Below are 27,982 nucleotides of genomic sequence, written 5' to 3' on the forward strand. Positions count from 1 at the left end.
TTGGTTCCAGGCAATGGTGATCAGCCGCCGTGTTGCCCTGACTGTCCAAATTCAAAAAGTTGAGAGTAAAAAGTGCCAGAGAAACAATAACCCGTGGCACCGTGGGCAGAGCTTCCTCAACTTCTCCTTTTTGTTTTATCAAATAAGTTTTAAGGGTACGATGAGCACGCTCAATGATGCCCTGTCCCTGAGGGTTGTAAGGAAGACCTGTCAGGTGTGTCACCTCCATTTGGCGACAAAATTGTCCAAACTTTTGAGAAGTGTAGGCTGGTCCATTGTCAGTTTTAAGGATTTTAGGCTTTCCCCAGGCACTCCAAGCCTCGAGACAATGTTGAATAACATGGGCCGCCTTTTCTCCGGTCAATGGAGAGGCGAACATAACTCCAGAACAGGTATCAATGGAGACATGCAAATATTGTAATTTGCCAAAGGATGGGATGTGAGTAACATCCATTTGCCAGATCTGTAATGGCCTAATTCCCTGAGGGTTAATTCCGGTATGGGGAACAGGTAGGAATTGACAGCAGTTTTGGCATTGAGTCACGATATCTCTAGCCTCCTTTCTAGTAATGTTAAATCGACATCGTAGTGTCTCAGCTGTCACATGAAACCTTTTATGAAAGGCTTTAGCCAAATCTAATTTTGGCAAAAGAGCAATTGCAATCAACTTTGTGGCTCGATCTGCCAGGTCATTTCCACGGGACATAGGTCCCGGTAAGCCTGAGTGAGCCCTAATATGAGTTATAAAGACAGGGAATCTTCGCTTAGCCAGGGTAAGCTGAATCTTTTGAAAAACTTCTACAAGTCTGCTAGATGTCTTAATTAACCCAGCAACGTCTAATGCTTTTACTGCATTAACCACATAGAAGGAATCTGAAACAATATTTAAGGGACCTGGAAAGATTTCCAGAACCTCTGACACCACTAAGCATTCCACAATTTGAGGTGAGGTTTCATGGTATTCTTTGGATGTAACCTTATCATTAACCACATAGGCACCCACTCCTGGTTTTGACCCGTCCGTATAAACTACCATTCCATCTGGGAGTGGCTCACTCCCATCGTATACTCCCATTATCGTATGTGGAAATATGATAGCTTGAGTTAAGGCAAATTGTAAGATGGGATGCTTAGGATAATGATTATCCATTTGACCATTGAAGGAAGTAACCAGCACTGCCCAAACATCAGAGGTCGCCATTAATATTTGGACTTGATGGGCAGTATAAGGCACTATCAAAACCTTAGGCTCCCTTCCAAAATGGGTAATGGCTGCTTTTAGTCCACGAAGGGCAAGCTGAGCGACTGAATCTGGATACCTTTCAATAATCTTTGCGGGAAAAGCATTGGGATGAATCCATAACAAAGGCTCCTCTTGCCATAATACAGTGGTGGGTAAGCATCTAGTTTTGAAAACACATAAATCCCGCCTTCCCACAGGCAAAGCATCGGGCCATTTGTTTTGAAAGTAATTTTCCACGATTCTGACCTTTAAGGAGGACTGCAGCCATTTCTAAGTTTGCTGCTGCAACTCCGGCATTAGTAAGGGGACCTCCCAAGCCTCGACAGGCTCTCAACCAGTCTTGTAACCCTCTGTTCCAACGAGGGGCAATGATTGTGCAGCATTCTGCTGTAGCATTTTCTTTCTTTCTTTCTTTCTTTCTTTCTTTCTTTCTTTCTTTCTTTCTTTCTTTCTTTCTTTCTTTTTTTGGTTTTTTGAGACAGGGTTTCTCTGTGTAGTCCTGGCTGTCCTGGAACTCACTCTGTAGACCAGGCTGGCCTGGAACTCAGGAATCTGCCTGCCTCTGCCTCCCAAGTGCTGGGATTAAAGGCGTGCGCCACCACCTCCCGGCCTCATCAGCAATTTTTATTAAATCATATCAGGAAGCTGAGAGCAAAATGGGTATAAGAAATCAATCCTCACCAATCCAGCCTCAGTGAGAGTTGCATCAGCCAATCCTAGTTAGAGCCCCATTGTTCTTGCTCCCTGACCTCAAAAAGTCTCAAGATCAATTGAGTGTATGTTTTTCTGAACTTCAAATTGTTCCGTAAGATTTTCTACATCAGAGTCACTAGCAAAAATACCTTAAATTTTACTAACAATTAATTTTTCCAAATTTTTTGTTTATAATTTATACTCTAAGTTCTTTCCTAGGGTGGTGATTGAATCATTAATCTGCTCCAGCAGCAGAGATGTCTGAAAGAGATTAAGCATTATTAGTGTGTCAACGATACTGCCCAGTGTGGGGCTGGAAGCACCCTTAGAGTTTTTATACAACTCTTACATTAAGAGAGAAGTCAAGGCAACGAGCAGACCAAAACTGCACAATAGCACAAACGAAGTCTTCAGCACACGGAGTCCTGGGGGCCGTGGCTCTCTGAGGCTCACCCATGTGCTAACTTCATTCCATGAGTTCTAAAGCTGTTTGTTGTTCCTACTGCATGGCCCTCAACAGTAAATCTCAAAGGCCTTCACAAAGAAAGGTTTTATGCTATGAGCAACACTGAATGTAGAAACTGTTCACGGAGTTGAGAACATGTGACAGAGGAGGGCTCAACCCTAAATGGAACAGCCACCAGCCATAATATACCGCAATATATATTCTTCGGCAAAAAGATGTATTCTGAGCAGAACCTTGCCACTGCAGTGAAGAACTCCCTGTGATCCTTGTGATCATCTTTACTACAGATTGGGGCCATTAAACATTTATCATGGGCGGGGAGGGGCTTGTATAAGGGCCTCCTCTTCCCTATGGTTCCAGTGGCAGTCAGCAGCTGCTCTGGAAGAGTGTGTGGTCCCTTGAATGAAGATGTCCCCCATAGGCTCCAGCATTTCAATATTCGATCTTCAGTTTCTGGCAATGTTTGGGGAGGTCCACAAGGTATGGCCTTGCTGGAGAAGTGTGCCACTGAGAGCAGGCTTTGAGAGTTTAAAGACTCAGGTCACTTTAATTTGCTTTTTCTGCTTTGTACTTACTATTCAAGATCTGAGTTTTCAGTTCCCTGTTCCTGCCATTATGTCATTATGCCTGACATTTGTGGCCATGTCTCTGCTCCTTCATCATAGACTCTTCTCTGGAACTGTAAGTGCAAATAAACTCTTCCTTCCGTAAATTGCCTTGTGCTCGGTGTTTTATTGTTTTTTTTTTTTGTTTGTTTGTTTGTTTGGTTGGTTGGTTTTTCGAGACAGGGTTTCTCTGTGTAGCCCTGGCTGTCCTGGAACTCACTCTGTAGACCAGGCTGGACTCGAACTCAGAAATCCGCCTGCTTCTGCCTCCCAAGTGCTGGGATTAAAGGTGTGCGCCACCACCTCCCGGCTCGGTGTTTTATTGTAGCAACAGAAAAGTAACTAACACAAGGAAGGTTACATTGTATTCAGTCGTTGTAGCCACTGACAAGTTGCCCGTACTCTTGCAGACCACACTAATCAAATTCAGCGGATCACACAATCAAAGACGATATGAGAGCAAGAAGCAGACGTGAAGAAGGATCTCAATGAGAGAAGGAAGGGATGATAGAAAAAAATAAGAGTTGAAATGATTCATTGTACACGAAACCATCAATGCTTTAAAAACAGAGGGGGAAAACCCTTTAAAACAAAGAAACATTCCAGGTAAGGCAGTGCACGCCTTTAATCCCAGCATTAGGGAGGCAGAGGCAGATGGATCTTTGTGAGTTACAGACAGCTGGGGGGGGGGGGGTGGAGAGACAGAGACAGAGACAGAGAGAGACAGAGACAGAGACAGAGAGAGACAGAGACAGAGAACTCCATTCCAAAAACACCCTAAATGAAACAAAACGCACACATGCATGCACACAAAATTTTTAAAGATTAAACATGTTTTTGAGTAAAATCTTTTTCCCCAATTTTCTATTTATTTTATAACATTTCTTGTACAACCTTTTCTGATACACTTGAGAATCTTCTGGCCTTTTAAAATATCACAAAATTACTGTCAAGATGAATTTTCTAAATATTTTTTTAAATGATTTATTTTTATTTTATATGAATTGGTGTTTTTACTGCATGTACGTCTGGGGGTGGGTGTTGAATCCACTGGAGCTGGAGTTACAGGCAGATGTGAGCTGACTTGTGGGAGATGGGAATTGCACTGTGATCCTCCAGAAGAATAGCCGGTGCTCTTAACCTCTGAGCCAGCTCTCCAGCCCCTTTGTTGTTGTTTGTTGTTGTTGTTGTTGTTAAGAAACGTAACTAGGAAACGAACAGAGCTATATGTATAGCCATTGCAAGAGCACCAAAGTATGTCTGCGTTGCTCAAGAAGCTCACGCCATGCCTTGGGACTGTATACTGTCCTTTCCATATCTGACTCTCCATCTAAGTACTTAATAAACTCACTGACTTTGTCTCACCCTGGCTCATCTTGAAATTCTTTTCTGTGACTGTAGTCAAAGATCAGCTTTCGAAACACTGGACTATCTCCCTACTGCTGCTGACACTTAGTGCTTCAATGCCTAGAACCAGCCCAACAGATGCTGTCTCTTTTCATAGGTGATGAGACTACTTAATGTTCTGTGGTTCATCTCTACTGAAGGCAATTTTCTCATGTCTTTACCATTTGCAGAGAGAGAGAGTAGCTTTGAATTCTGGGCCTATTCTTTCTCTTAAAGCTTGTATATCACATGGCACAGCTTGAAAATATTAGTCATCACTAAAACATAGAAAGTTCAGAAAGAAAAGCTGATCTCAAGACAATCTGATCTAACTAGGTAACGAACTGAAACTATAAACAGAGCTAGACATGGTGTCGTACACCTATAACCCGAACACTGGGGAGATAAGATGCTATAGAACTAGGAGTTATCCTCAGCTACAAAGTGAGTTTGAGGCTAACCTGGGCTACATGAGAACTTCTCTCAAAATTAACAAATAAAAATAAGAGAAAATATTAACAAAAGTTTAATCTTATTCCCTGTCCAACCCATATTTATGCATACTTGTAACAACTAACATATTAGCAAAAATTAGAAATCTGTCTTGACGGCATGATTGTCTTCTTTTTCTCTTTTTCTTTTATCCTTCTTTCCTTTCTTGAGATAGGGCCTCACTATTTAGCTCCGGTTGTCCTGGAACTCACAAGTCAACCAGGCTGACCTTGAACTCACAGAGATCTGCCTGCCTCTGCTTCTGCCTCCAAAGTGTTGAGATTAAAGGCATGTACAAGTGTGGAATACTGGTGTACATGGAGGCAAAACATCAATGCACATAAAATAAAAAATAACTTATTAAAAAATAGTTATTCTATGTGTATGTATGCTTTGCCTGCATATAGATCTGTGAAGCACATTTGTACAGAGGACTTGGAGGACAGAAAAGTGCTTCAGATGAGATGCCATGTGAGTGCTGGGAATTTAACCCACGTTTTCTGGAAGAACAGCCAGTACCCAATGCTGCTCACGAATGAGACCTCCTAAGGAATTTGGTTCCAGGAGATTAGTATTATTTTGAGGAAGCCACTCAATCTGTGAAACAGAATTTGAAACTCTATTTCTGAGTACTGGTTCACATGGCTGTCTTCCTGTGCTCCTAGTGACTTTGAATAAATTGATATATAATTCCCAAAGTTGTAAATATCAAAAAGACTCATTTGAATATCATTAGCATGCACTTCCTTTTGCTCCACATACACACTGAAGTATAATAAAGCTAGTTGCTTGGCTGAATTCCTGTTACAACAATGAGAGATGTATCATTCAAATAATTCACAGGAACTCCAGGCAAAAGCCCCCAGGAAATGGCAAATGCATATCAAATCATTAATAATAAATGTTCCTGCCAGGCAGAGCTGCACTTTCCCTCAACCCCAGAACTCCAGAGGCAGAGGCAGGCAAGATCTCCAGCCAGCCAGGACTACCCAGTAAAACTCTATCTACAAAAAATATTTTTTTTCTTAAAATGGTGGTATAAACCTTTAATCCTACTGCTTGGGAGACAGAAGCAGGTGTGTCTCTGTGAGTTTGAGGCCAGCCTGGTCTACAAGTGAGTTCCAAGCTAGTCAGAGCTACATAGTGAGACTGATCCATCTCAAAACAAGTGTGTGTGTGTGTGTGTGTGTGTGTGTGTGTGTGTGTGTGTGTGTGCATGCTGGAAGGCAACCTTGGGTGCCACATTTCTGGAGCTGTCCATCTTGGATTTTTGAGACAGGGTTTCTGTCTCACCGAGTCTTGCAGCTTGCAGAGTCAGCTAGGCTGGCTGGTTAGTGACCCCAGGGATAGTCTTGTCTGCCCTCGAAGCATTGGCATGTACCATCTCATGTACAATTTTCTCTGTGGGTCCTAGGATTGAACTCAGGTCCTCATGTTTGGGCGGCCAGTAGTTTGGGGCCGAATAATACCTATAGGGCTGAAAGTTTAAATATTTAGGTCAACTTGTGTTCTTAAATATTTTTAAATTTTTATTTATTTATTACATGTAAGTACACTGTAGCTCTCTTCAGACACCCAATAAGAGGGCATTGGATCCCATTACAGATGGTTGTGAGCCACCATGTGGTTGTTGGGTTTGAACTCAGGACCTCAGGAAGAGCAGTCAGTACTCTTAACTGCTGAGCCATCTCACCAGCTCCCGTCATTAAATATTTTTCTCAGTGAAACTATTAAATCCGATAGCCGGGTGGTGGTGGCACACACCTTTAATCCCAGCACTTGGGAGGCAGAGGCAGGTGGATTTCTGAGTTCGAGGACAGCCTGGTCTACAGTGAGTTCCAGGACAGCCAAGGCTACACAGAGAAACCCTGTCTCCAAAAACAAACAAACAAAAAATCCGGTAAAAAATAGTAAAAATAGTATATATTTAAGATTTTATTTAACATATATGAGTACACTGTAGTTGTCTTCAGGCAAGCCAGAAGAGGGCATCAGATCCCATTACAGATGGTTGTGAGCCACCATGTGGTTGCTGGGAATTGAACTCAGGACCTCTGGAAGAGCAGTCAGTGCTCTTAACCACTGAGCCATCTCTCCAGCCCCCTAGTATATATTTAAAGCATCCCCCCCCCCAAAGAATTGGGAAAGAAATCTATTTTGAACAACTTGGGGAAATGGGTTGAAAAATGACAGAGTACAGCGATAAGAACAAATGAAATCAGTTACAGAGTCTAGTACATTTTAAAAATTGTATTTCGTTTTTGACAGTAGAATTTTCCTTCACAAGAAAATCATACAATTGAGATTACATAGCACTTTCAGATGGAACAGTGTTTGGTCCAAAACAGAATCAATGTGGCTTTTTCCATGGAATGACTGATTAATGCATCATACTGGATATAAATCCTTGGAAAATCATTAATGGCACATAACTTCTAAAACGATCTCCGCTTGCACTTCAACCTGGGGGGAACTTCCATTGTAAGATCTCCATACAAGGCTGTGTGGTATTTAAGTCGGAACCTTCGTTCTAGGTTTCAAATACCAACTTTCCCCTTGATAGCTCCATGCTGTGCAGTGCGGCTATGTGCTGAAACGACAGAGGCAGTGACAGAAGTCCCAGCACACATTCCAAGAAATCATGAAACTTTTCATTGCCGTCCCTGTACCCTCTCCTCCCTCCAGGAGGAAGAGACACCTTATGCATTCTCTGAATTACCCATGGGAAAGACCTGGCGTACAGACTGAACAAGAATGCAACAGAGGCCACCCACAAGAGGATCGCCCGCACATAATTCTCAGCCTAGGGCTGTCAAAATGAAATTCTACCAAACTAACTCGAAATACTGAGGAGGGAGGGAACTATGTCGGTGCCATTAGGATCAGTGCATAGTGCTGTCACTAGATCAGTTGGTCACAGTATGGGATCGCAAACCAACTGGTCCCAATCACCCAAACCTAATCAGAGTCAGTCTCAGAGCTCCCTTCTGGACACACCCCACACTGACGCAGCCATGCACTCCCGCGCGCGGCCACAGACCCTCGAGAGCAACTGAACCCCACCGGCCCTAGCCAAGGGGCCCCTGGTGCAAGCGCAGGGACCAGGGAGAGGCGCGCGGCAACTAACGGGCCGCCCCGGAGGCTCCTGGGAGAGCGAGTCCCCGGCGTGTGTGCGCAGGCGCAGACGGCTGAGCAGCAGTAGGGTGAGGGACGTTGGGAGAGGCAGAGCACCGCAGTGGATGCTCCGGCTTTCGGAGGCGACGAAGAGAACGAATCCAGATGGGAAGGCCCGGGAGGAAACCGAGAGGCCGAGCCGGGCCTGGTAATTTTGGGGAGAAAGAAGGGTAGGAAAGCGGGATCCGGACACTCAACGGTCGCACAGGCCTCGGGCGTGGCTCGTGGGCGTGACCCAGACGTTGACTACCCGAAAGGGTAGTTTGCGTGCTAAGCGCGAGGACGCTCAGTCGTTGGGAGCAGGTCCCTGGACATCACGAACGTTGCGTGTGAGGATGTGGAGTGCATCTTGGGGTTTGGCTCCCTCAACTCATCCTGATTATTTGGGGTGGGAGGGGGGCGATAAAAGGATTGCGATCTCCTTGGATGTGAAAGATGGATGGTGGGATCTTGCTTAGGGTTACTGCAGCATGCGTCTATTTTTAGATTAGGTGTGACTCCCATTGGAGACAGGAGAATTGAAAGCGATTTGTGAACGTGATTGTGAGTGACTTTGCCTGGAATCCTTTCATGTTCTGTGAAATGAGATGTGAAGTAGTAGGTTGGTTTTCTGAAGGCTGTTTGAAAGGTTATCACTAAGCACATGTGGGTGTTCTGTTATTTGTGTGTGTGTGTGTGTTTTGGATTCCGCTCCCCCCCCCGCCCCACCCCACCCCCACCCCCAGACAGGGTTTCTCTGTGTAGCCTTGGCGGTTCTGGAACTTGTAGACCAGGCTGGCCTTGAATTTAGAGATCCCCCTGCCCCGTGCTGTGATTTAAAGTCCTGTGCCACCACCACCTGGCTTGTAGCACCGTTAATATTTAAGTGAGTGAGGTATGCTATATGATCACATATGTGATATGTGTAATTTTTTTTAAACAGGTTCATTATCCCAAGTTGCCTCTGAACTTGTAGCACAGGATGGCCTAAAACTTGGCAGTGATACCCCTGCTTTAACCTCCCAGCTGATGGGATTCCATGTGGTGTGTGCACCACCAAGCCTGGAAATTATATACTATTTGATTGTCAGATTGGTACCAGCAAGCCTGCTTGAAAATTTTTCAAATTGTAACTTAGTGAATATAAAGATAGTAATGTTGGACTGGAATAGGTAAGGTTTTCATAATTCCCAGTGGCGAGGGCGATGACCTGGAAGCAGGGTGTTAAGTAAACAGTTTTGAGATGAAAGGTGCTGCACAGACGCCTGCAGGAAGAGTAGCGCTTTTCTCCATAAGGACCACGGTCTCCACATCTATGGAAGTGGATTTCTCTGTTCCTAAAATTATTTATTAAAAGTATGCTTTTACTTTTAAGACCAGTCTCATTCTTGGTAATTAAAATAACCATGGCAACCAGAATATTCACTGCAGCAGTCAGCACTTAAGTCTGTTTGTAACCAAATGGGAGCCCTCCAATTGGCATGTCTTTTTTGTGTCCGTATCTATACTACTAAAATGTGTTATGCAGCACTTCCTGAGATAGCTATTAATAATGTATATTACATGTATATATAATATGTATATGTAACAATGTAACTATTATATGTAACTATAACATGATATGTAGAACATCATATATAAGTAATACTTATATAGTATGCATATATAACTATGTTTCCTTTCTAAAACTTTCTTTTCCTGTGCATGTGTTTTGCCTGTATAAATGTACTGCACATGTGTGTGCCCAGGGGCCATGCAGGTCAGAAGAGGGTGTCCCCCCGATGCTGAAGTTACCAGTGTCTATGAGTTACTACCTGGGTGCTGGGAACTGAACCTGAGGCCTCTGGAAGAGCAGCCCGTGCTCTTGCCCACTGAGCCATCTCTCCAGCCCTATGTTTCTTACATAGTGTGATACAAGTAAATCAATAAGGAAATGAAAAGTAGAACACCCAGATATTTTCAAGCTGTGGGGAAATATCACACATGACCAGGGCTTTTGAAGCATATGGAGAAATATGTGATAAAGATGGCACTTGCTATTAGTTGAGGAGATATTGATTATATAATGTGAGACATTGTTAAACACAGTTAACAAGATTTTCATAACACAAAGCCAAATAAGAGAAACTAAGGAAAGCTATTTGACACCTAAAATTATTTGCATCTTAAACAGAAAATAGGATCTGAGGTTATGTTCAGTGATAAAATACTGGGGGAAAATCAGAAAATGGCCTCGACTAATTAGAAAACACAAACCCATGGAAAAGGTAAAACCAGCCAGATGTCATCACAAAAAAGGGGAAATTTTAAACTTATTACAAGGAAGCTTAACGCAGTAAGAAATGAACACCTTTAAAGTGCAGTGTAGAGCTGATAAAGATTAAGGGCTCCTCACCTGTGCTGCTCGGGCTTGGAAGGTACTGCCATGTACTGTTGGGGACGGTGTGACTCGGTGGAAAGTACATGAACAAGTTGTGGTTTGGGCGGTGTTAAGCATAGTCCCCAGAGTCTTGCTTATGCTAGCAAGTGTTGGACCCCTGAGTCACATGCCCAGACCTGTCCTGTAAACCTGAGCTCCATGGGAAATTGAAGCATGCAAAACAAATTGCAAGCTACAGCAGGTTCCACGGAATCTGTTCTAGCTCAGCAAGTGACTGGGCCTCTGGTTTGGGAGAGGAAGTAGTACTTGTCTTGTCTCCTGAGTATTGGAGGCGCTCGCAGAGTAGGCATGTGCAGAAAGAGTGGAAGTGTATGCAGATCTAAATGAGCTATCCCGAGAGATCTGATTTGAGCATGTTTTCTTCCTGGCTCCTTAAGTCCCTTCATCTCTGCCTTTATAGGACTCTTCTCATTTCCAAAAGAGGAGCTCAGACGACGAGGCTCGTCTCTTGAAAATCTCAAAGCCATGTCTAAGGTGAGATGCTGTTCATTTACTTTTCTTTCAGGAAATACAAACATTTGCTTAACAATGTTGCTTCAGCTTCCTGGATAGTGGGATTGGCTTTCATGAAACATTTTTTCAGTTTAGGGCCAGGGTCTCAGGCCAGATTGGACAAGAGACACTGGGCTATAATATTTAAGGGTGGCACTGCCCCAGTTTTCCTCCTGTACATGATTCACCTGATTGGAGGTGAGGGTTACAAAGTGAGACCTTGTCTCAGAAAGAACAGAAAGCAGAGATTGTGTGTGCCTCCTCTCTGATTCTTAAAGGCTTTTGTTATTTGTTTTGTTAGATTTATTTGTGTTTGAGTCTTTTGAATGCATGCATGTATGTGTACCATGTGTGTGCCTGGTGTCCTTGGAGGTCAGAGGCAAGTATCCATCCTTTGGAACTGGAGTTACAAACAGGGATTAGCTACCACATGGGTCCTGGGAACTGAACTCAGGTCCTTGGTAAGACCACCTAGTGCTCTTAACTTCTGAACTTTCTCTCTACACTCTCCTCTCTAATTTTCTGTTGATTCTTGTCTGCCAGGAATTCCTACTGACTGTGACCTGCCAGTGGAAACTGGTTCAGTATTCAACACTATTAAAAGTTTACTATTTTCCTTCTTCTGTCGTCTACAGTTTTACATCCACTTGCAGAAGAAAATGCATGTGCTAGTCCAATCTTGAAGTAATCTGTCCTTGAATCAAAGGCAGTGCCTTGTCCTGTTTTCATGTTTTTCTTTCATAAAATTCCTCATTTCCCAACTTGTAAAATATTGGTTTTCCCTAACTATTAATTGGTGATCTTCTCTCTGTGTCCTCATTTTCTGTATACACAGTCAGAATTGCTCTGCAAGACTGCATTTAATTTGATTCCAGTGACTATCAAAGACCTCTGTAGGGGCTAGAGAGATGGCTCAGTGGTTAAGAGCACTTATTGCTCATCCAAAGGTCCTGAGTTCAGTTTCCAGCAACCACATGGTGGCTCACAACCATCTGTAATGGGATCTGATGCCCTCTTCTGGTGTGTCTGAAGACAGCAACAGTGTACTCATACATAAAATAAATAAATCCTTTTAAAAAAAGGCCTCTGTCTATTCTAGACTGCTGTCTAGACAGAGCATCAGAACCATGTATTCAACATGCAGGGGTTGGAGGGTGTAGGGTCAGTTCCTACAGTGTTTGCTTAGCATGCATGGGACTCCTGGATCAGTCCACAGCACCACATTTATTGGGTGTGCTGGTACAGGTCCAGAATCTAAACATTCTGGAGGCAGGGAGAGGAGGATTAAGTGGTTCAAGGTCATCCTCAGTTACATAACAGGTTTGAAGCTAGTTTGGGATGCTTGAGACCCTGTCTCAAAAACAGAACCTCAAACAAAAAACCTACCCAGCAACCTGTGCACACTTCAGTTTCTGATGAGTGTCTCTGGTTCAGCTTGAACTTGCAGCAGTCCTTCAGCATCTGCTTCCTGAGTGCTGGGATGACAGGTGTGCTCCACTGCATTCCTGGACCACTGTCCACTCCCAGCTTACACATACTGACCGATGCAGAGAGCCCAAGTGGTCTTAAACCCTGTCGGTAGGAACCAGTGACTCTCCATTAGCCCATAAATCTCTGCATTATAATCTCTAGCAGAGGCTACCCAATTTTCCATCTTTCCCACTAACATTTGTGGCCTTCTCCTGTCTTGAAGAGTTCTACCCCCAGTCGTCTGGCATGGTGGCCATGCCTGCAGCCCAGCTTGGGGGAAGCTGAGGTGGGAAATCATGTGTGTGTCATGTTTCATGTTTAGTGTGTATGTGTGTGATGTTTTATGTTGTTGTTGTGTGTGTGTGATGTTTCATGTTGTGTGTGTGATGTTTCATGTGTGTGTGTGATGTTTCGTGTTGTGTGTGTGTGTTTGTGTATGATATTTCATGGTGTGAGTATGTGTTTGTGTGTGTATGATGTTTCATGTTGTGTGTGTATGATGTTTCATGTTGTGTGTGTGTGATGTTTCATGTTGTGTGTGTGATGTTTTGTGTTGTGTGTGTGATATTTCATGGTGTGTGTGTTTGTGTGTATGATATTTCATGGTGTGTATGTATTTGTTTGTGTGTGTGATATTTCATGGTGTGTATGTGTTTGTGTGTGTGATATTTCATGGTGTGTGTGTGTATGTGTTTGTGTGTGTGATATTTCATGGTGTGTGTGTGTGATGTTTTATGGTGTGTGTGTGTGTGTGTGTATCTGTTGAAGCTAGAAGAGGCCAGCAAGTTCAAATTCCCTGGAGCTGATACTAGTGGGTAGTTGTGAGCTTCCAACTATGGGTGATGGAACCCAACTCTAGTCTTCTGCAGTAGAGGCCAGTGCTCTTAGCTGCTGAACCCCATCTCTTCAGATCCTGCATCACTGGGCCTGTGCATTGTAGTAGAATACGTAAGATCATGTATTGGAAAGAAAAAAATACTAACAGCCATACATTCAACAGTAGTAGTAATTATCTATGTAAATTGCCACTAATACCTTTTGATGATTAACAAATCACAATGAATATATTGGAATTGTGATCAGTTCATTTTTATTATTAAAAATTTGTTAGGGTTTTTGTTTTTGAGACAGGATCGTTCTATGTATCCATGGCCAGGCTGGAACTCAATATATAGACCAGGCTGGCTTTGAACACACAGATCCACCAGTGTCTGCCTTCCAGTGCTGGGATTAAAAGTGTGTGCCACAATACCCCACCCAATCCATTTTAAAAAATGTGTTATTTTGATTATTTATATGTATGCTCATGTGCGTGTTTGAGTCACACGTATGTGCACCATATGTGTACAGGTACCTTTGGAGGGCAAAGAAAGTTATTGCAGTGTCAGGAACTGTAGTTAGGCAGCCATGCATGGGTGCTGGGAACCAAGCCCTGCTCTTCTGAAAAAGCAGTGGGTACTCTTCACCTGTAAGCCATCTCTCCAGGCCCTGGTAGTTCATTTTTAAGACCAGTGCTTTGAAGGAAAGCAGTTCAGAATTACTCCATGATGTGCTCACTAGCTGCCTCTCTAGCTTTTGCGTCTTTGATCTCAAAGACTAGTTCCTTTTTGTTGTTGTTGTTTTTTGTTTTTGTTTTTGTTTTTTGAGACAGGGTTTCTCTGTGTAGCCCTGGCTGTCCTAGAACTCACTCTGTAGACTGTCCTAGAACTCACTCTGTAGACCAGGCTGGCCTCGAACTCAGAAATCTGCCTGCCTCTGCCTCCCAAGTGCCGGCATTAAAGGCGTACACCACCACCGCCCGGCCAAAGATTACTTCCTAACAAGCTGTGCGTTTTGCTAGTTCTTGATCTTACTAAGTTTTCTTCCTGTGAATTTTTACTTATTTAAATTTTATTGTTTTATTTTATTGAAACAGTCTTGACAATGTAGCCTCACTGCTCACTCTGCAGACCCACCTGCCTCTGCCTCTGCCTCTGCCTCCTGAGTGCTAAGATTGAAGATGTCCCATGAGGGACTAGAGAGGTAAGTTAAGAAGAGCACTGACTGCTTTTCCACAGGTCCTGAGTTCAATTCCCAGAAACCACATGGTGGCTCACAACCATCTGTAATGGGATCCGGTGCCCTCTTCTGGTGTGTCTGAAGACAGCTACAGTGTACTCATATAAATAAAATAAATAAATCTTTGGGGAGAAAAAAAGCTGTCTCCTGGGTTTTTAAAAGCCAGTGCCCTGCCAGGCGGTGGTGGCGCACGACTTTAATCCCAGCACTTGGGAGGCAGAGGCAGGTGGATTTCTGAGTTCGAGGCCAGCCTGGTCTACAGAGTGAGTTCCAGGATAGCCAGGGCTACACAGAGAAACCCTGTCTCGGAAAAAAAAAAAAAAAGCAAGCCAGTGCCCTTTCTTCCTACAGTGCAGATTTATTCTAAGTACAAAGCTTTGTATCTTCAATGATGTTTCAGGGTGCAAAATGAAAGTGAACTTTGTTTTGTGATGCATTTCCTATATGTCTGTCCCTCATGTCCATGATCATACAGTGATTATTTCTCATATGCCTCTCTCCATAACTTCTTATGAGCACAGTCAAGGTTTTATCATTTTGGCCCAGCAGTCAACCAGCTGCATTCAGAACAGAACTGTGTGGTCTAAGATTATTGAACATGAGATTAAAAAGTAACTGCTACTGGATGTATTTTCAGTGTGTGTGTGTGTGTGTGTAACAGAAATAACACAAGGGGCTGGAGATGTGGCTCAGTGACTGAGAGCACTGGCTGCTAATGTCAGGTGGTGACACAGGCTCAGTGGTGACAATGCTCAGAGGCAGAGGCAGAGCTAGCCTAGTCTACATGGTTAGTTCAAAGACAGCCAGAGCTACATAGCAAAGCCTAGCCTCAGCCCTCCTCCCCAGCAGAAAGACCACTGGCTGCTCTTGCACAGGACTTAGTTTAGTTGGCAGCGCCCACATGGGGGATCCCAACTACCCATAACTGCAGCTCCAGGGGACCTGACGCCCTCTCTGGCCTCCTCAGACACTGCAACCATGTGGTGTGCATACTCTCTCCGGGCAAATACTTACACACATAAAATAAATGTTAAAAAAAATCATTTTGAAAGACAAAATTATAAAAATTAGTCACTGATCATTGCCAGATTAGTCCCCAACATTTAGTTCTAACTGGTTTCCAATAACTTCAGGATGAACTGCCACAGTGTGCCCTTACAGGGACCAATGTCATTCAAGGACGTGACTGTGGACTTCACCCAGGAGGAGTGGCAGCGCCTGGACCCTGCCCAGAAGGCCCTCTACAGGGATGTGATGCTGGAGAACTACTGTCATTTCATCTCTGTGGGTGAGTGTCACCAAATCCTCCCAAGAGTCCCAGAGCCAGCTCATGCTTGACCATCATTACACTACCAACAGAGGCATCTCCTCAGCCCAATGTCACTTTCTTCTTGTTAGTAGAGTATACATTGATTTTAAAATGACAGGGTCTTTCTGTTACCCTGGCTATTCTGGGGCTTGCTATATAGACCAGGCTAGCCTTGAACTCACGTAGATCTTCCTGCCTCTGTCTCATGAGTGCTCGGATTAAAGGTGTGAACCATTGACTCTGGCCCAGTATATGAGCTTTTAAAGATTTTTTTTTAAAGACTGATTTATTTATTTTATGCATATGAGTACACCACCATTGCTCTCTTCACACACACCAGAAGAGGGCACCAGATCCCATGACAGATGGTTGTGAGCCACCATGTGGTTACTGGGACTTGAACTTAGGACCTCTGGAAGAGCAGTCAGTGCTCTTAACCTCCGAGCCATCTCTCCAGCCCTAAAGATTTATTTTTATTTAATACATATGGGTGTTTTGCCTGTATGTATGCATGTATGTGAACCGCATGTGCGTTTGATTTCTGCAGAGGTCAGAAGTGGGTATGGGAGCCCTGGAACTGGAGTTACAGATGGTTGTGTGTGGCCATGTGGGTTCTAGGAATTGAACCTGGGTCCTCTAGAAGAGCAACCAGTGTTTTTAACTGCTGTGCTATCTCTCCAGCCCCAAAATATTCGATTATTGATATTAATTTGTCTCATCTACCACAGTGAGGTTGTATCTATCTCAGTAGTTTGGAGTCCCAGCGGATTAAAACAAATCTTTATTTCTTTCCTTCCTTCCTTCCTCCCTCCCTCCCTCCCTCCCTCCCTCCCTCCTTCCTTCCTTCCTTCCTTCCTTCCTTCCTTTTCTTCATTATCAGGATTTCACATAACAAAACCTGATATGATCCGAAAGTTGGAACAAGGTGAGGAGCTGTGGACAGAGAGACTTTTTCCAAGTCAGAGCTATCTCGGTAAGTCACAGATGGAAACAATGCTGTGTTTAGGGGCAGGGGCTGGAGAGATGGCTCAGGGCTAAAGCACATTACACTGTCAAGGACCTGGGCTTGATCTCTAATGCTTCAGAAGGAAACAAAGTCCAGTGGGGGTTGGGGGCGGGTAACTCACAAGTGTTAAAGCCCGAAACAAAAAATCCCCTGGGTGGTAGATCTCAGGTATCTGACAGTGTTAAATATTTAGGGCATCTCATTTAGAATTGTTGTAAATTAATTTACTGGCCTTAGTATTTTAAGTGTATAGTTCAGAGGCCTGAGCTATAGTTACATTTTTGTGCAGCCATCAACACTGTCCAGGCTCCAAAACTCTTCATCTTTCAAAACTGAAACCCTGCTAGGTGAGGTGGCTCATGCCTTTGATCCCAGCACTCAGAGGCAGAAGCAGGCAGACCTCTATGAGTTCGAGGCCAGCCTGGTCTACACAGAGAGTTCCAGGACATCTAAGGCTACACAGAGGAAACACATCTCAAAAGGAAAACAAACAAACAAACAAAAATAAACACCTCTGCACCCTTTTAACAACAGCATGGAATTACCCATGTTCCCCGGCATCCATCGTTGTAGCTTCTCTGTCTGTGATCTTATTAGGGACTTGTGTGGAAAGGGATCACATAGTGTGTATCCCTTTTCTGTCTATTGTATCTCACCTAATGTTCTCTGTGCTCATGTGTGTTGCAGCATCTCAGAGTTCCTTGTTCTCTAAGGCTGGTTGCTATGATACTGTCCGTTTGGCTCCTCCTTGGCCTCCCCCTTTGGTTGTTGATTATATGTGTGATTTGCATCTTTGGCTTTTGTGAGCAGTGCTGCTGGGTGCGGCTGTACAAGCACCCGCTTTCTCCAACGTTGGGTATATGTCTGAATTAGACTTGTCAGCTCGTGGAGTTGGTTCTGAGAGATGGCCGAACTGTTTTCACACAGCAGCACCCTTGTTTCGTTCCCTCCACAGTGCACTGTGCCTCCAGTTTCTGCATGTTTTTACTAGAATTTATTGCTTTCTACATTTTCTCATCGTGTATATAAATTGTTGTTTATTTGCTTGTTGAGACAGGGTCTCACTATGTATCCCTGGCTGTCCTAGAATTTACTACATAGGCCAGACTGGCCTCAAACTCACAGAGATTCACCTGCCTTTGCCTCCAGAATGCTGGGTTAAAGGTGTGAGCCAGTATACCTGACTCATATGTGAATATTTAAAAGTCTGAGGACTCTGAAGCATCTATATGTGGTTGAGTTTCGTGAATTGAAAAACCTAAATCTTCGTTTTGAGTATCACTTTCCAAGTCAATCTTTCCCTTGTTTGCCCAGTGTTTATAGAAATACTGCTTTTGTTATCTTACCCAGAACCTTCACAGGCTTTGTAGGTGTAGTGTACACAGAGGTCTGACACATCGACTGTGTAAACCCAGACATTTGACTTTCCAGTCGAGACAAAGAGCACTTCCCATAACTCAGTTCCCATGAAGTCTCTTCTAAGATGTCTCTTCCCACTAAGGTTTTGAAAGTTACTAGAATTAGGTTTGTTTATTCTAGACCATTTTCGTGATTGTTTTCTTCCACCCAGCTTCATAGTTAAGAGATCCATACATGGTTTTAGATGCTGAAGTCATTTGTGGGTTTGTTTTGTTTTGTCTTGTCTGTCTTACAAAATGACATAGAGGGCAGTTCAGAAAGGCACTAGTATCAACCTCTGGCCTCCACCAGAGTGGAGTGCAAGGGTGTGCTCACTCACACCCATGCAAGCACAAACACACCCCCACCCCACCCCCATAAAATGTACTTTTGAAGTAAAAAACATTTTACTTATATATTTGAAATGTCATATATTCATTTCTTCTTGAGTTTGTGTGTCTCTGTGTATACATCTTCATGTATGTGGGAATGATACAAAAACAGGCAAGCATAAACATACAGACAGGAAAACATGTCTCTCGAAACTTTCGTTCTACAGATGTTAGCCAGGACTCAGTAAAATACGGGAGTTACACCCATTTTTTCTGTATAGTATCTATCTATTTGCTTTGTTCTGTGAAAATATTTCTGATGCTGTGGATGGAACCCAGAACACTTTATGTTTACCAGACAAATGCTCTACCACTGAAGTTCCTCTTCCTGTGTGATGTAGCCAGGTGCATGAGATCAATTGAAGAGACCTCTCGTGGCCATCCGAATATCTCCAGACCCCACCTCAGTTAAAACTGTTCCCTTGCTGTTGCTGGAGATAATTAAATTGCTGCTGCCACAGTTCAGGCAGCCGGCTCAGATGGCCAGAGACACCAGTCCTGCCACCCACAAGACGCCAGCATGGGAGATGGCTCTGACAATCTCTCACGCTGTCTCCACAAGGCTGGGCTGAGCCCAGACCATCCCGCCATCCATGCGGTACCCGGTAGAAAATGAGACTCTAATGCTTAAAGATTATCCAAAGGCTTTATATGTTTGGTAATGTTCAATAACAAGATGCCCACACAATTGGAGGTGTTTCCCAATTAACTAACCTAGATATAAGTTGTTACCCAGGACTGTTGTACATACATTCATGGCTCTCTATCCTCCTACATATCTGTCTTCTCTCCTTCTCCTCTTTCTTATCCTCTTCTTTTCCTTACTCTTCCTCCTCCTCTCCTTACTCCTCCCACCTTAGCTCCTCCTAACTTGTGGGAAAAATTTCCTGCTACACCGTCCTCAGAGCCTTTTGTGTCTGCTCGGTACAGGCAGTTCTGTTGGCATTCCTGAGTTCTTTAAGTGTCCCCAAGAGGGTTTGGGGAACCTAGGTTACCTGCAAGAGTTAGAATGGGGTGGGGAAGTGCTAGCATGGGTGGATGGTGGGATGCATCAGTGGGTTCAGGGGAGCTGAAGACAAGACAGATGATGAAGTAAAGGAAGAAGTGGAAAGGATAGGGTGACAGAGGCCAGCATGCAGCCATGTCCTCCTTATTAGCATTGCTCCAACAATAAAATGGAAGCGGACAGTGGAGCACATGCTAGCAGGAAATCATTTTCATAGCCAAAGGTCCTGTGGGAGAAACAGGGCCCGTAATCCCAGCATTTGAGGGGTGGGACCAGGAGGATCAGTAAGTAAAACTCTGGCTGCCAAGCCTGAAGGCCTGAGTTTATTTCCCAGGACTCCATGGTAGAAGGAGAGAACCAGTTCCCACAAGTTGTCTTCTGACCTCTACATGCACATGTGTGTGCAAATGTGCACACATGTGCGTGTGTACACACATATAATTTAAAAAATTAAATTCCAGGTCATCCTTGGCTACATAGGAAGTTTACAAGCTATCCTGGATAGTATTATGTCAGGATGACATAAGCTAGAATTATGGAGGATGGGGTGTGTGCTTCAAAGAAGAAAATTCCTCCATAAGATCATGCTGTTAACAGGCCTGTAAAGCATTTTGTTAACTAGTGATTGATGGGGGAGGGCCTGGCCCATTGTGGGGAGGGCCAGCCCTGGGATGATGGTCCTTTATGGTTGGCATGAGAGACTGGAAACTTTTCTGACATTTATATAATGTATCATTATAGAACATAAACATTTAATCTATCCTTTTGTAAACCACAATAATGAGACATCATGGGTTCTTTCAGTATATATATCCACTGCATTTATATATACACATATATATTTGAACTATTGCTAACTAATTATATTCTTTTCTAGAAGAGGAAGAGGTTTTGGTGAAGTTCGGCGACTACGAGGACAAGCCTTCTAAATCAATCGTAATCATCAACCACAAGAAGCTAATTAAGGAGAGAAGCAACATTTATGGGAAAACACTAGGCAAGAACCGTATTATTTCCAAAACATTATTTGAGTATAAATCTGATGGGAAAGTTTTGAAAAATATCTCAGAATTCATCAGTAGAGATATAAACCCTGTGATGGGGAAGTTGGGTGGTGGTGATGAATGGGAGGAATCAGTCGTGACTTCAAAGCAGGAGAAAACTCATCCTGCCTTCACTGTCCACACACAAATCGGAAGGGATCTGAGCTCTGAACAGGAGCTCGCTCTGCACCAGAAGACCAAGATTCCAAAGCAGCAGTTTGAATGTAATGAATGTGACAGCCCCTTCCTCATGACAGGAGTGGCATTTCCACATGACAGAGCTCACAGAGGAGGCGGGAACTTCGACTACAGGAAAGATGAAATCACCTTTTTTGAAAAGTCAGACCTTGGTATTCATCCACACAATGTCATGGAAAAGAAATGTTCTGCCTACAACAAATACGGGAAACTCCTTTGCAGAAAGTCAGTGTTTGTTCTGCACCCCAGATCTCCGATGGCCGAGAGGCCCTTCCAGTGTCCTTACTGTGGGAACAGCTTTAGAAGGAAGTCCTACCTTATTGAGCACCAGCGGATCCACACGGGGGAGAAGCCCTACATCTGCAGTCAGTGCGGGAAAGCCTTCCGTCAGAAGACGGCTCTGACACTCCATGAAAAAACACACACAGAGGGGAAACCCTATCTCTGTGTGGACTGTGGGAAGTCCTTCCGCCAAAAGGCCACCCTCACCAGGCACCACAAAACGCACACGGGGGAGAAAGCCTACGAATGCACTCAGTGCGGAAGTGCCTTTGGAAAAAAGTCCTACCTCATCGACCATCAGAGAACTCACACAGGGGAGAAGCCCTATCAGTGCACAGAGTGTGGGAAGGCCTTTATCCAGAAGACGACGCTCACGGTGCACCAGAGGACTCATACAGGGGAGAAGCCCTACATCTGCAGTGAGTGTGGGAAGTCCTTCTGCCAGAAGACAACTCTGACCCTCCATCAGCGGATCCACACTGGGGAGAAGCCCTACATCTGCAGTGACTGCGGGAAGTCCTTCCGCCAGAAGGCAATCCTCACTGTGCACTACAGAATACATACAGGAGAAAAATCCAATGGCTGTCCCCAGTGTGGGAAAGCCTTCAGTAGGAAATCAAACCTCATTCGCCACCAGAAAACTCACACAGGAGAAAAACCCTATGAATGTCGAGAGTGTGGAAAATTCTTTAGCTGTAAATCAAACCTCGTCGCCCACCAGAAAACTCATAAGGCAGAAACCATGAGATTTCAGTGAGTGGTGTGCTTTATTTATTTATTTATTTACTTACTTATTTAGATTTTTGAGACAGGGTCTCATTATGTAGACTTGGCTGGCCCAGAACTTGGTGCGTAGACCAGGCTGGCCTCAAACTCATAGAGATCTGCCTGCCTCTGCCTCCTCTGTGCTGGGATTAAAGGTATATGCCACCACAACTGGCAGATTTGGGGTTGTTTTCTGGTTTGGGGGTTTTGGGTTTTGGGTTTTGGTTTTTTTTTTTTTTTTTTTTTTTTTTTTTTTTTTGATACCGAGTGCTACAGAGACACTACTGCCTAAACTAAATGACAAAAAAGTATTTGAACATGAAGGCTTCATGTTTGATCACTAGATTCAGTAGCCTATACCGACCTCTGATAAAATGCTATAAATGTTCAAATTTGCTTTTCAATCTTGGTACATACATTCCTTTTGAATCAGGAATAGATCATTGACCAAATGCAGCTTGTCCGTGTGGAATAAAAGTTAGTTGCTGCCCCCTCAGATTTAACCACAGCTCTAACTTCTAAAATTATAAGCTAGGTTTTATACATTATAAACCTTTATATAAAACTGGATTGTTACTATATGTTCTTCCCTAACACAGCTTGTTCCACTCATTGTCTCTGGACAGTCATGAGTGCGTGGGCAGAAGCTCATTTCTTTTTAGTCTATATAGAATTCCATTATATACATATGTCTCGTTGACTTGTTCTGATATTGGTAGACTTTTACATTATTTACTGCTTATGGCCATAATAAAAAGGTGCATGTATGCACTTTTCTGTGTATATTCAAGAAGTGGACTCACTGAGTCTTAGGGCATATGTATATTCATTCAGTCAGCTCTGGTAGATAGTACCATGTCATTCAAAACTTCCATGTCAGGAGATAACTTTATAGAGAAGAGAAACAGCTACAAATATTCCCAATATGACATTGGTTCAAATGACAGAATTCTGGAGTGGATCAGGAGATGGCTCGGCAGGTAAAGGGAACTTGATGCTCTTGCAGAGGACTTGGGTTTAATTCCCAGCACCCACTTGGTGGCTCACAACTGGCTGTAGTGCCAGTTCCAGGGGATCCAGTGCTGGCCTCTGGCCTCTGTAAGAACCAGGCATTCATGAGGTTGCACATACAAGCAGGCAAAACAGGCACTGACAGACCCCCACAGAAATCATGTTAGAAGGAAAGTCTGGCAATACTGGGGAAATGGGACTGCATAAGCCGAGGCGTTTGGTCACACCCAGATCTTAGTATCGTAAGGTGACAAGCCTGGGGTTGCCTTCAGCCACATTTAACACCTTATTCAAAAAGTATGAGAGAAACAGAAGTAGTCAGCATTTCCTTTGCTCAACACTGGAAAACCTATGAGATTGTTGAAATTAGAGGTGGGTGGAAAAACACAGCTTTACCCAAGGCCTATAGATCCTACTACTCACAGTCAATGATGGGGTGTATGAGTGAGTGTGTGTGTGTGTATGAGTGTGTGTGTGTGTGTGTTGGTTGTGTATGAGTGGGTGTGGTGTGTATTCCAGAGAACCACCTCAGTTCTCAGAAGCTGACCATCTTTTTTTTTTTTTTTTTTTTTTTTTAAATAAAGTAGGGTTTCTACTGATTGAAGCTCAGCAAGTGCCTCAGCTGCCTGGCCAGTGAGCCTCACATATCTCCTGTCTCCCCTCCCTCAGCTGCCTGGCCAGTGAGCCTCACATATCTCCTGTCTCCCCTCCCTCAGCTGCCTGGCCAGTGAGCCTCACATATCTCCTGTCTCTCCCTCCCTACCACCAGGGATACTAACTTGCGACACTACACCTGGGTTCTCATATGGCTCCTGGGAGGGAACTAAGGTCCTTACACCTACCTGCATGGCAAGCACTTTACCAACTGAACTGTCGCCCCAGCCCCCATGTATCCCAACTCTGTACAAAGTGAAACTAGATACAAAAGACATGCCCATACAGAGGGAACAAGTCTGTCATGAAGTCCCATGAAGGGAAGACAGATGAAGTTATAGGATCCAGGTGCAGGGAGCACAAGCATGTCCTTCTAGGATGCACTTTTGAATGTATTAAGGAAAGTCTAAGTGGACTTTTATGCCTTCCTAATTGTGAACCTGTGTGCTGCTGCTTGGGAGAGCGGATGCAGTTTTTGAATTTTAATGTGAGACGATGCTGTAGTTTGAGTTGGAAATGTACTGCCAAAGGCTCACATAGCAAAGGCTTGGCTGCCAGCTAATGAACTTTTGTGAAGTGATTGGCTCCTGGGGTACTCTGGCTCATCAGTGAGTTACGAGCCTTGATGAAATTAATAGTAGGGTCATATTTGGAGGAAACAGTTCACTGGAGGTGGGTACCTTCGGTAGGCCAGTACCATGGCATGCCACTAAGGAATTACGCCAAGCAACATATCTAGTGTATGAGGTGTATTGGGAGAGAGCAAAAGCCCCCCTGAGAATGGGGATATGAGAGGGTCAGAGACGACAGAGAAAATGATCAAGGCAGAGATCGAGGGAGACAGAGCATTTGGGTGGCATCTGGTGCACCTGTCGGTGGCGGGTGATGACATAAGCTGTTGCTAGGTCCCCGAGGACAGGCCCTGGTAGAGCACCTTGTCTCTGGTGTCTTTCTCCCTGCTGTCTTTCCATTTCCTTTCCACTGTGTGATGAGCAGCTATTAGAGGGCTGCCTGGTGCAGCGCAGCAGTGTGGCCATCACCTGAAACTGTCAGCCAAAGTCAATCCCTCCTCCAAAGTGTTCTCTGTGCATTTTCTTTGTTTTTAAAACTGGATTTGTCTAAGTGATTAAAAATACCTCAAAGTGCACCAGGCTGTGTGCCATAGTCTGGGCTGGGCTTTGCTTGGGGGCTTTCCTATGAAGTTGCGAGAGGCTATTTATTTATTTTTGCATTGATTTCGAACCTTAGATAAATAAGTGTAAGGAGGTTTTGAATTTGGATCTTTTGCTCTGCTATGGTATTTGGGTAGTTGTGATGAATGAAGATGGTTCTAGAACCCAGGCCTACTTAGCCTACGAGTCTGCAGATTCATGTTTTAGACACCTAACTGAGAGTGTTTGTATGTTGTAGGACAATGACCAGGGGATGAGACGGCCAAGTTTTATAACCAGGAAGTGGTTGTTCTTCAGCAGGTTAGTGCCTAGAGGCTAGAAGGATGTCAGTATCACAAAACTGAGACTTTTATACGTTTCCGGCCCTTGTGCTGTATGTATGGTTACATACACTGTGATTAAGTATTACTGATGAGTGCTGGTTCCAGGGGGAGGGAGGGGAAGGCAGGGCTGCAGGGGACATAAAGGTCAGTCTTTACATGTGAAGGCATGTAGCTTATGCAGACCTAGGCTGGACATTGCCAGCCTACAAGGCCATGTCTGCTTTTTCTTTCAGTCCTTTAGCCGCCGCCCTCCCCCCCAACATGCTTGTTTCAAACAGGGTGTCATATAGCCCAGGCTGGCTTCCATTTCACTATGTTATATAGCCCAGGCTGGCTTCCAACTCACTATGTCATATAGTTCAGGGTGTTCCTGAACTCCTAATCTTTCTGCTGTCTCTCCCAAATCTTGTGATTACAGATGTGTCACTATACTCAACTTCTAAGGTAATTCAGCCTTTGTAAGGCTATGCTCCGTGGTGGCTTAAGTAGGAATGGCCCCAGTAGACTCCTGTGTTTGAATGCTTGGCCATAGGGAGTGTCACTACAAAGGTGTGGCCTTGTTGGAGGAAGTGTGTCACCTTTGAGGTCCCTTATGCTCAGGCTATGCCTGTTGTGGCACACAGTCTCCTGCTGCCTGCAGATCAAGATGTGGCACTCCATCTCCAGCACCATGTCTGCCTGGATGCTGCGGTGCTTCCCACCTTGATGATAATGGACTAAAGCTCTGAACTGTAAGCCAGTCTCAGTCCAGTGTTTTTCTTTGTAAGAGTCACGGTGTCTCTTTACAGCAATAAAACCCTAACTAAGACGGGCTACTATCATTTCAAAAGACTCATAAGATCCCACAGAGCCTTACCCTTATCATACTTTCTTTAAAAGCAAAGAGTGTGAGGTGGGGGAGGGGAGCCACATATCACCCAGATGCAAGCTGCCTGCTGTTCCTAGCACTGAGTGCCATTCCACAGCTTGCTGTCTCTAGTCTTAAATGCTGTGTGAATTGCTTTGTGAGTGCTCAAAGCAGAAGCTCTCTGCAAGGATCCTCAGTGCACTAATCCCAGTCAGGCTAGCTGTGGTGATAAGCTGAAATTCACCAATAAGCAAACTGGTTTGGGTGGGGATGGGACTTCCAGCCTAAAGACATGAGAGCTTGCAGCCCAACTATCCATTCACTCCATCTTTGATTATGGGTTTCCTGGTGATCTGTGTGAACAAACATGCCTCTTTACTCCCTGTGTCCCCATCTGTTAATGAATAGTGCATCTTAAGCATGATGAGATGTTTTCCCAGTATAATCTGAAGTAGCAAGACTTCCAGTGCCACACTTGACACAAGATAAGAAACAGCTGATATTTACTGGCCTCAGCTTTGTCTCCAACATCTACCTCTGGGATGTTCAACCTTTGAAATTGTTAACAGTTGATAATCTTGAACCTTTCAAAACCCCTGTGTGTGAACAATAGAAGATGCTGGCTGGATATGGCTCAACTTCCTCGGTTCTGCTAAAAGAACTTCGAAGTGTCTAAGCCACCCTGGAAAACAAGTTGTTAATCTCTTAAAAAGTTAAAACAAAAGCAAACTGTCTTGGGCATTGTAGAGCCATGGCAGGTTCTTGGCAAGGAAGGAACAAAACTCCTTTGACCTCATCACAGCCTAGGAAACTGATGCATTCAGAGAGAAAACAGATGGGGCTGGAGAGATGGCTCAGTGGTTAAGAGCACTGACTGTTCTTCCAGAGGTCCTGAGTTCAATTCCCAGCAACCACATGGTGGCTCACAACCATCTGTAATGGGATCTGATGCCCTCTTCTGGTGTTTCTTAAGACAGTGACGGTGTACGCGCATTAAATAAATCTTTTTTTTTTTTTTTTTTTTTTAAGTGAAAACAGAAGCCAGGGAGGCAGAGGCAGATGGATCTCTGAGTTTGAGGCCAGCCTGGTCTACAAAGTGACCAGGGCTATACAGAGAAACCCTGTCTCAAAAAAACAAAAAACAAAAAAACCTTAAAAGTAAAAAAAAAAAAAAAAAAAAAAAAAAAAAAGTTCAATGGAAAAACCAATCAAAAGTTAAAACATATACTTCCCACATGACCCTGGAATTTCACTTGTATTTTCTATACCTTGGATAAATAAAAACATCTCTACAAAAGAAAATGAGAAAATGCTAATGGACAATGTCACAGATAGTTACTCAGAATTTGAAGGGAGCCAAGTGTTGTTCGGTGGGTAAATGTGTATATTGTATCACATGAGCAAAATGGGCTAATGCAAGACTATTGAAGTGCAATGTTCAACCATGTTAATAAACTTCAAATTAGGCTGGAAGATGAGCCTGTCGAGAAGGTTACAAGTTGTGTGACTCCACTTACACAACATTCTGAAAATGGCAAAACCTTAACTGAGGATTGGTGAGAGTTCACTGAGTGTTTGGCGTGGAGGATCTTGGGATGGAAGCAATGCATGAGGGTTGTCCTTTGAGGTGTTGGAGTGGTTTCATGTTCTCATTGTGGTCAGATACAAAAATGTACACATGTGTAAAATTACAAATAGACACACAAGAATAAATTGCATTGTTTGTAAGTTTTCTGAAACAAACTCTCATCTTTCCTGTAGCTCTACTGGCAGTAGGACCTTGTGTCCCCTTCCACTCATACACCCTGCCAAAAGAAAGGACTTCTGAATGTTTTCTCTAAGATGAGTTCTCTATGAGGCCTTGGTTGACCTGGAACTTGCCATGTAGCCCAAGCTAGCTGAACTTGTGGTGATCCTCCTGCCATTGCCTTGGGAGTATTGAGAATATTATGGGTATGGGCACGATGCCTACCTAGCCCTGGATTCATGAATTATACATGCTGTGCATGCATGGACACACATACTGGCTTTTCCCATATGATCTGATAGTCACTTTTTGTCTTGGTCACTATTCTATT

General features: G+C 43.9%; 1 protein-coding gene across 2 annotated transcripts; it reads left to right on the forward strand.

The window, feature by feature from the left end:
• The first annotated feature begins 8,046 nt into the window (after nt 1-8,046).
• On the forward strand, nt 8,047-27,632 carry Znf382 (zinc finger protein 382). Of its 2 annotated transcripts, none has more exons than XM_076931417.1 (5): nt 8,047-8,207; nt 10,879-10,952; nt 15,632-15,786; nt 16,688-16,780; nt 20,487-27,632. In XM_076931417.1, exons 3-5 carry the CDS (start codon nt 15,633-15,635, stop codon nt 21,887-21,889), a joined length of 1,650 nt encoding a protein of 549 aa, XP_076787532.1. In that variant the 5' UTR covers nt 8,047-8,207; nt 10,879-10,952; nt 15,632; the 3' UTR covers nt 21,890-27,632. The 2 variants fall into 2 exon arrangements, with proteins under 2 accessions (XP_076787532.1, XP_034353548.2); XM_034497657.2 differs by having other exon boundaries at nt 15,660-15,786.
• The last annotated feature ends 350 nt before the right edge of the window (nt 27,633-27,982 follow it).

This window comes from Arvicanthis niloticus, chromosome 1 (genome assembly GCF_011762505.2).
Source record: "Arvicanthis niloticus isolate mArvNil1 chromosome 1, mArvNil1.pat.X, whole genome shotgun sequence".
NCBI classification, from domain to species: domain Eukaryota; kingdom Metazoa; phylum Chordata; class Mammalia; order Rodentia; family Muridae; genus Arvicanthis; species Arvicanthis niloticus.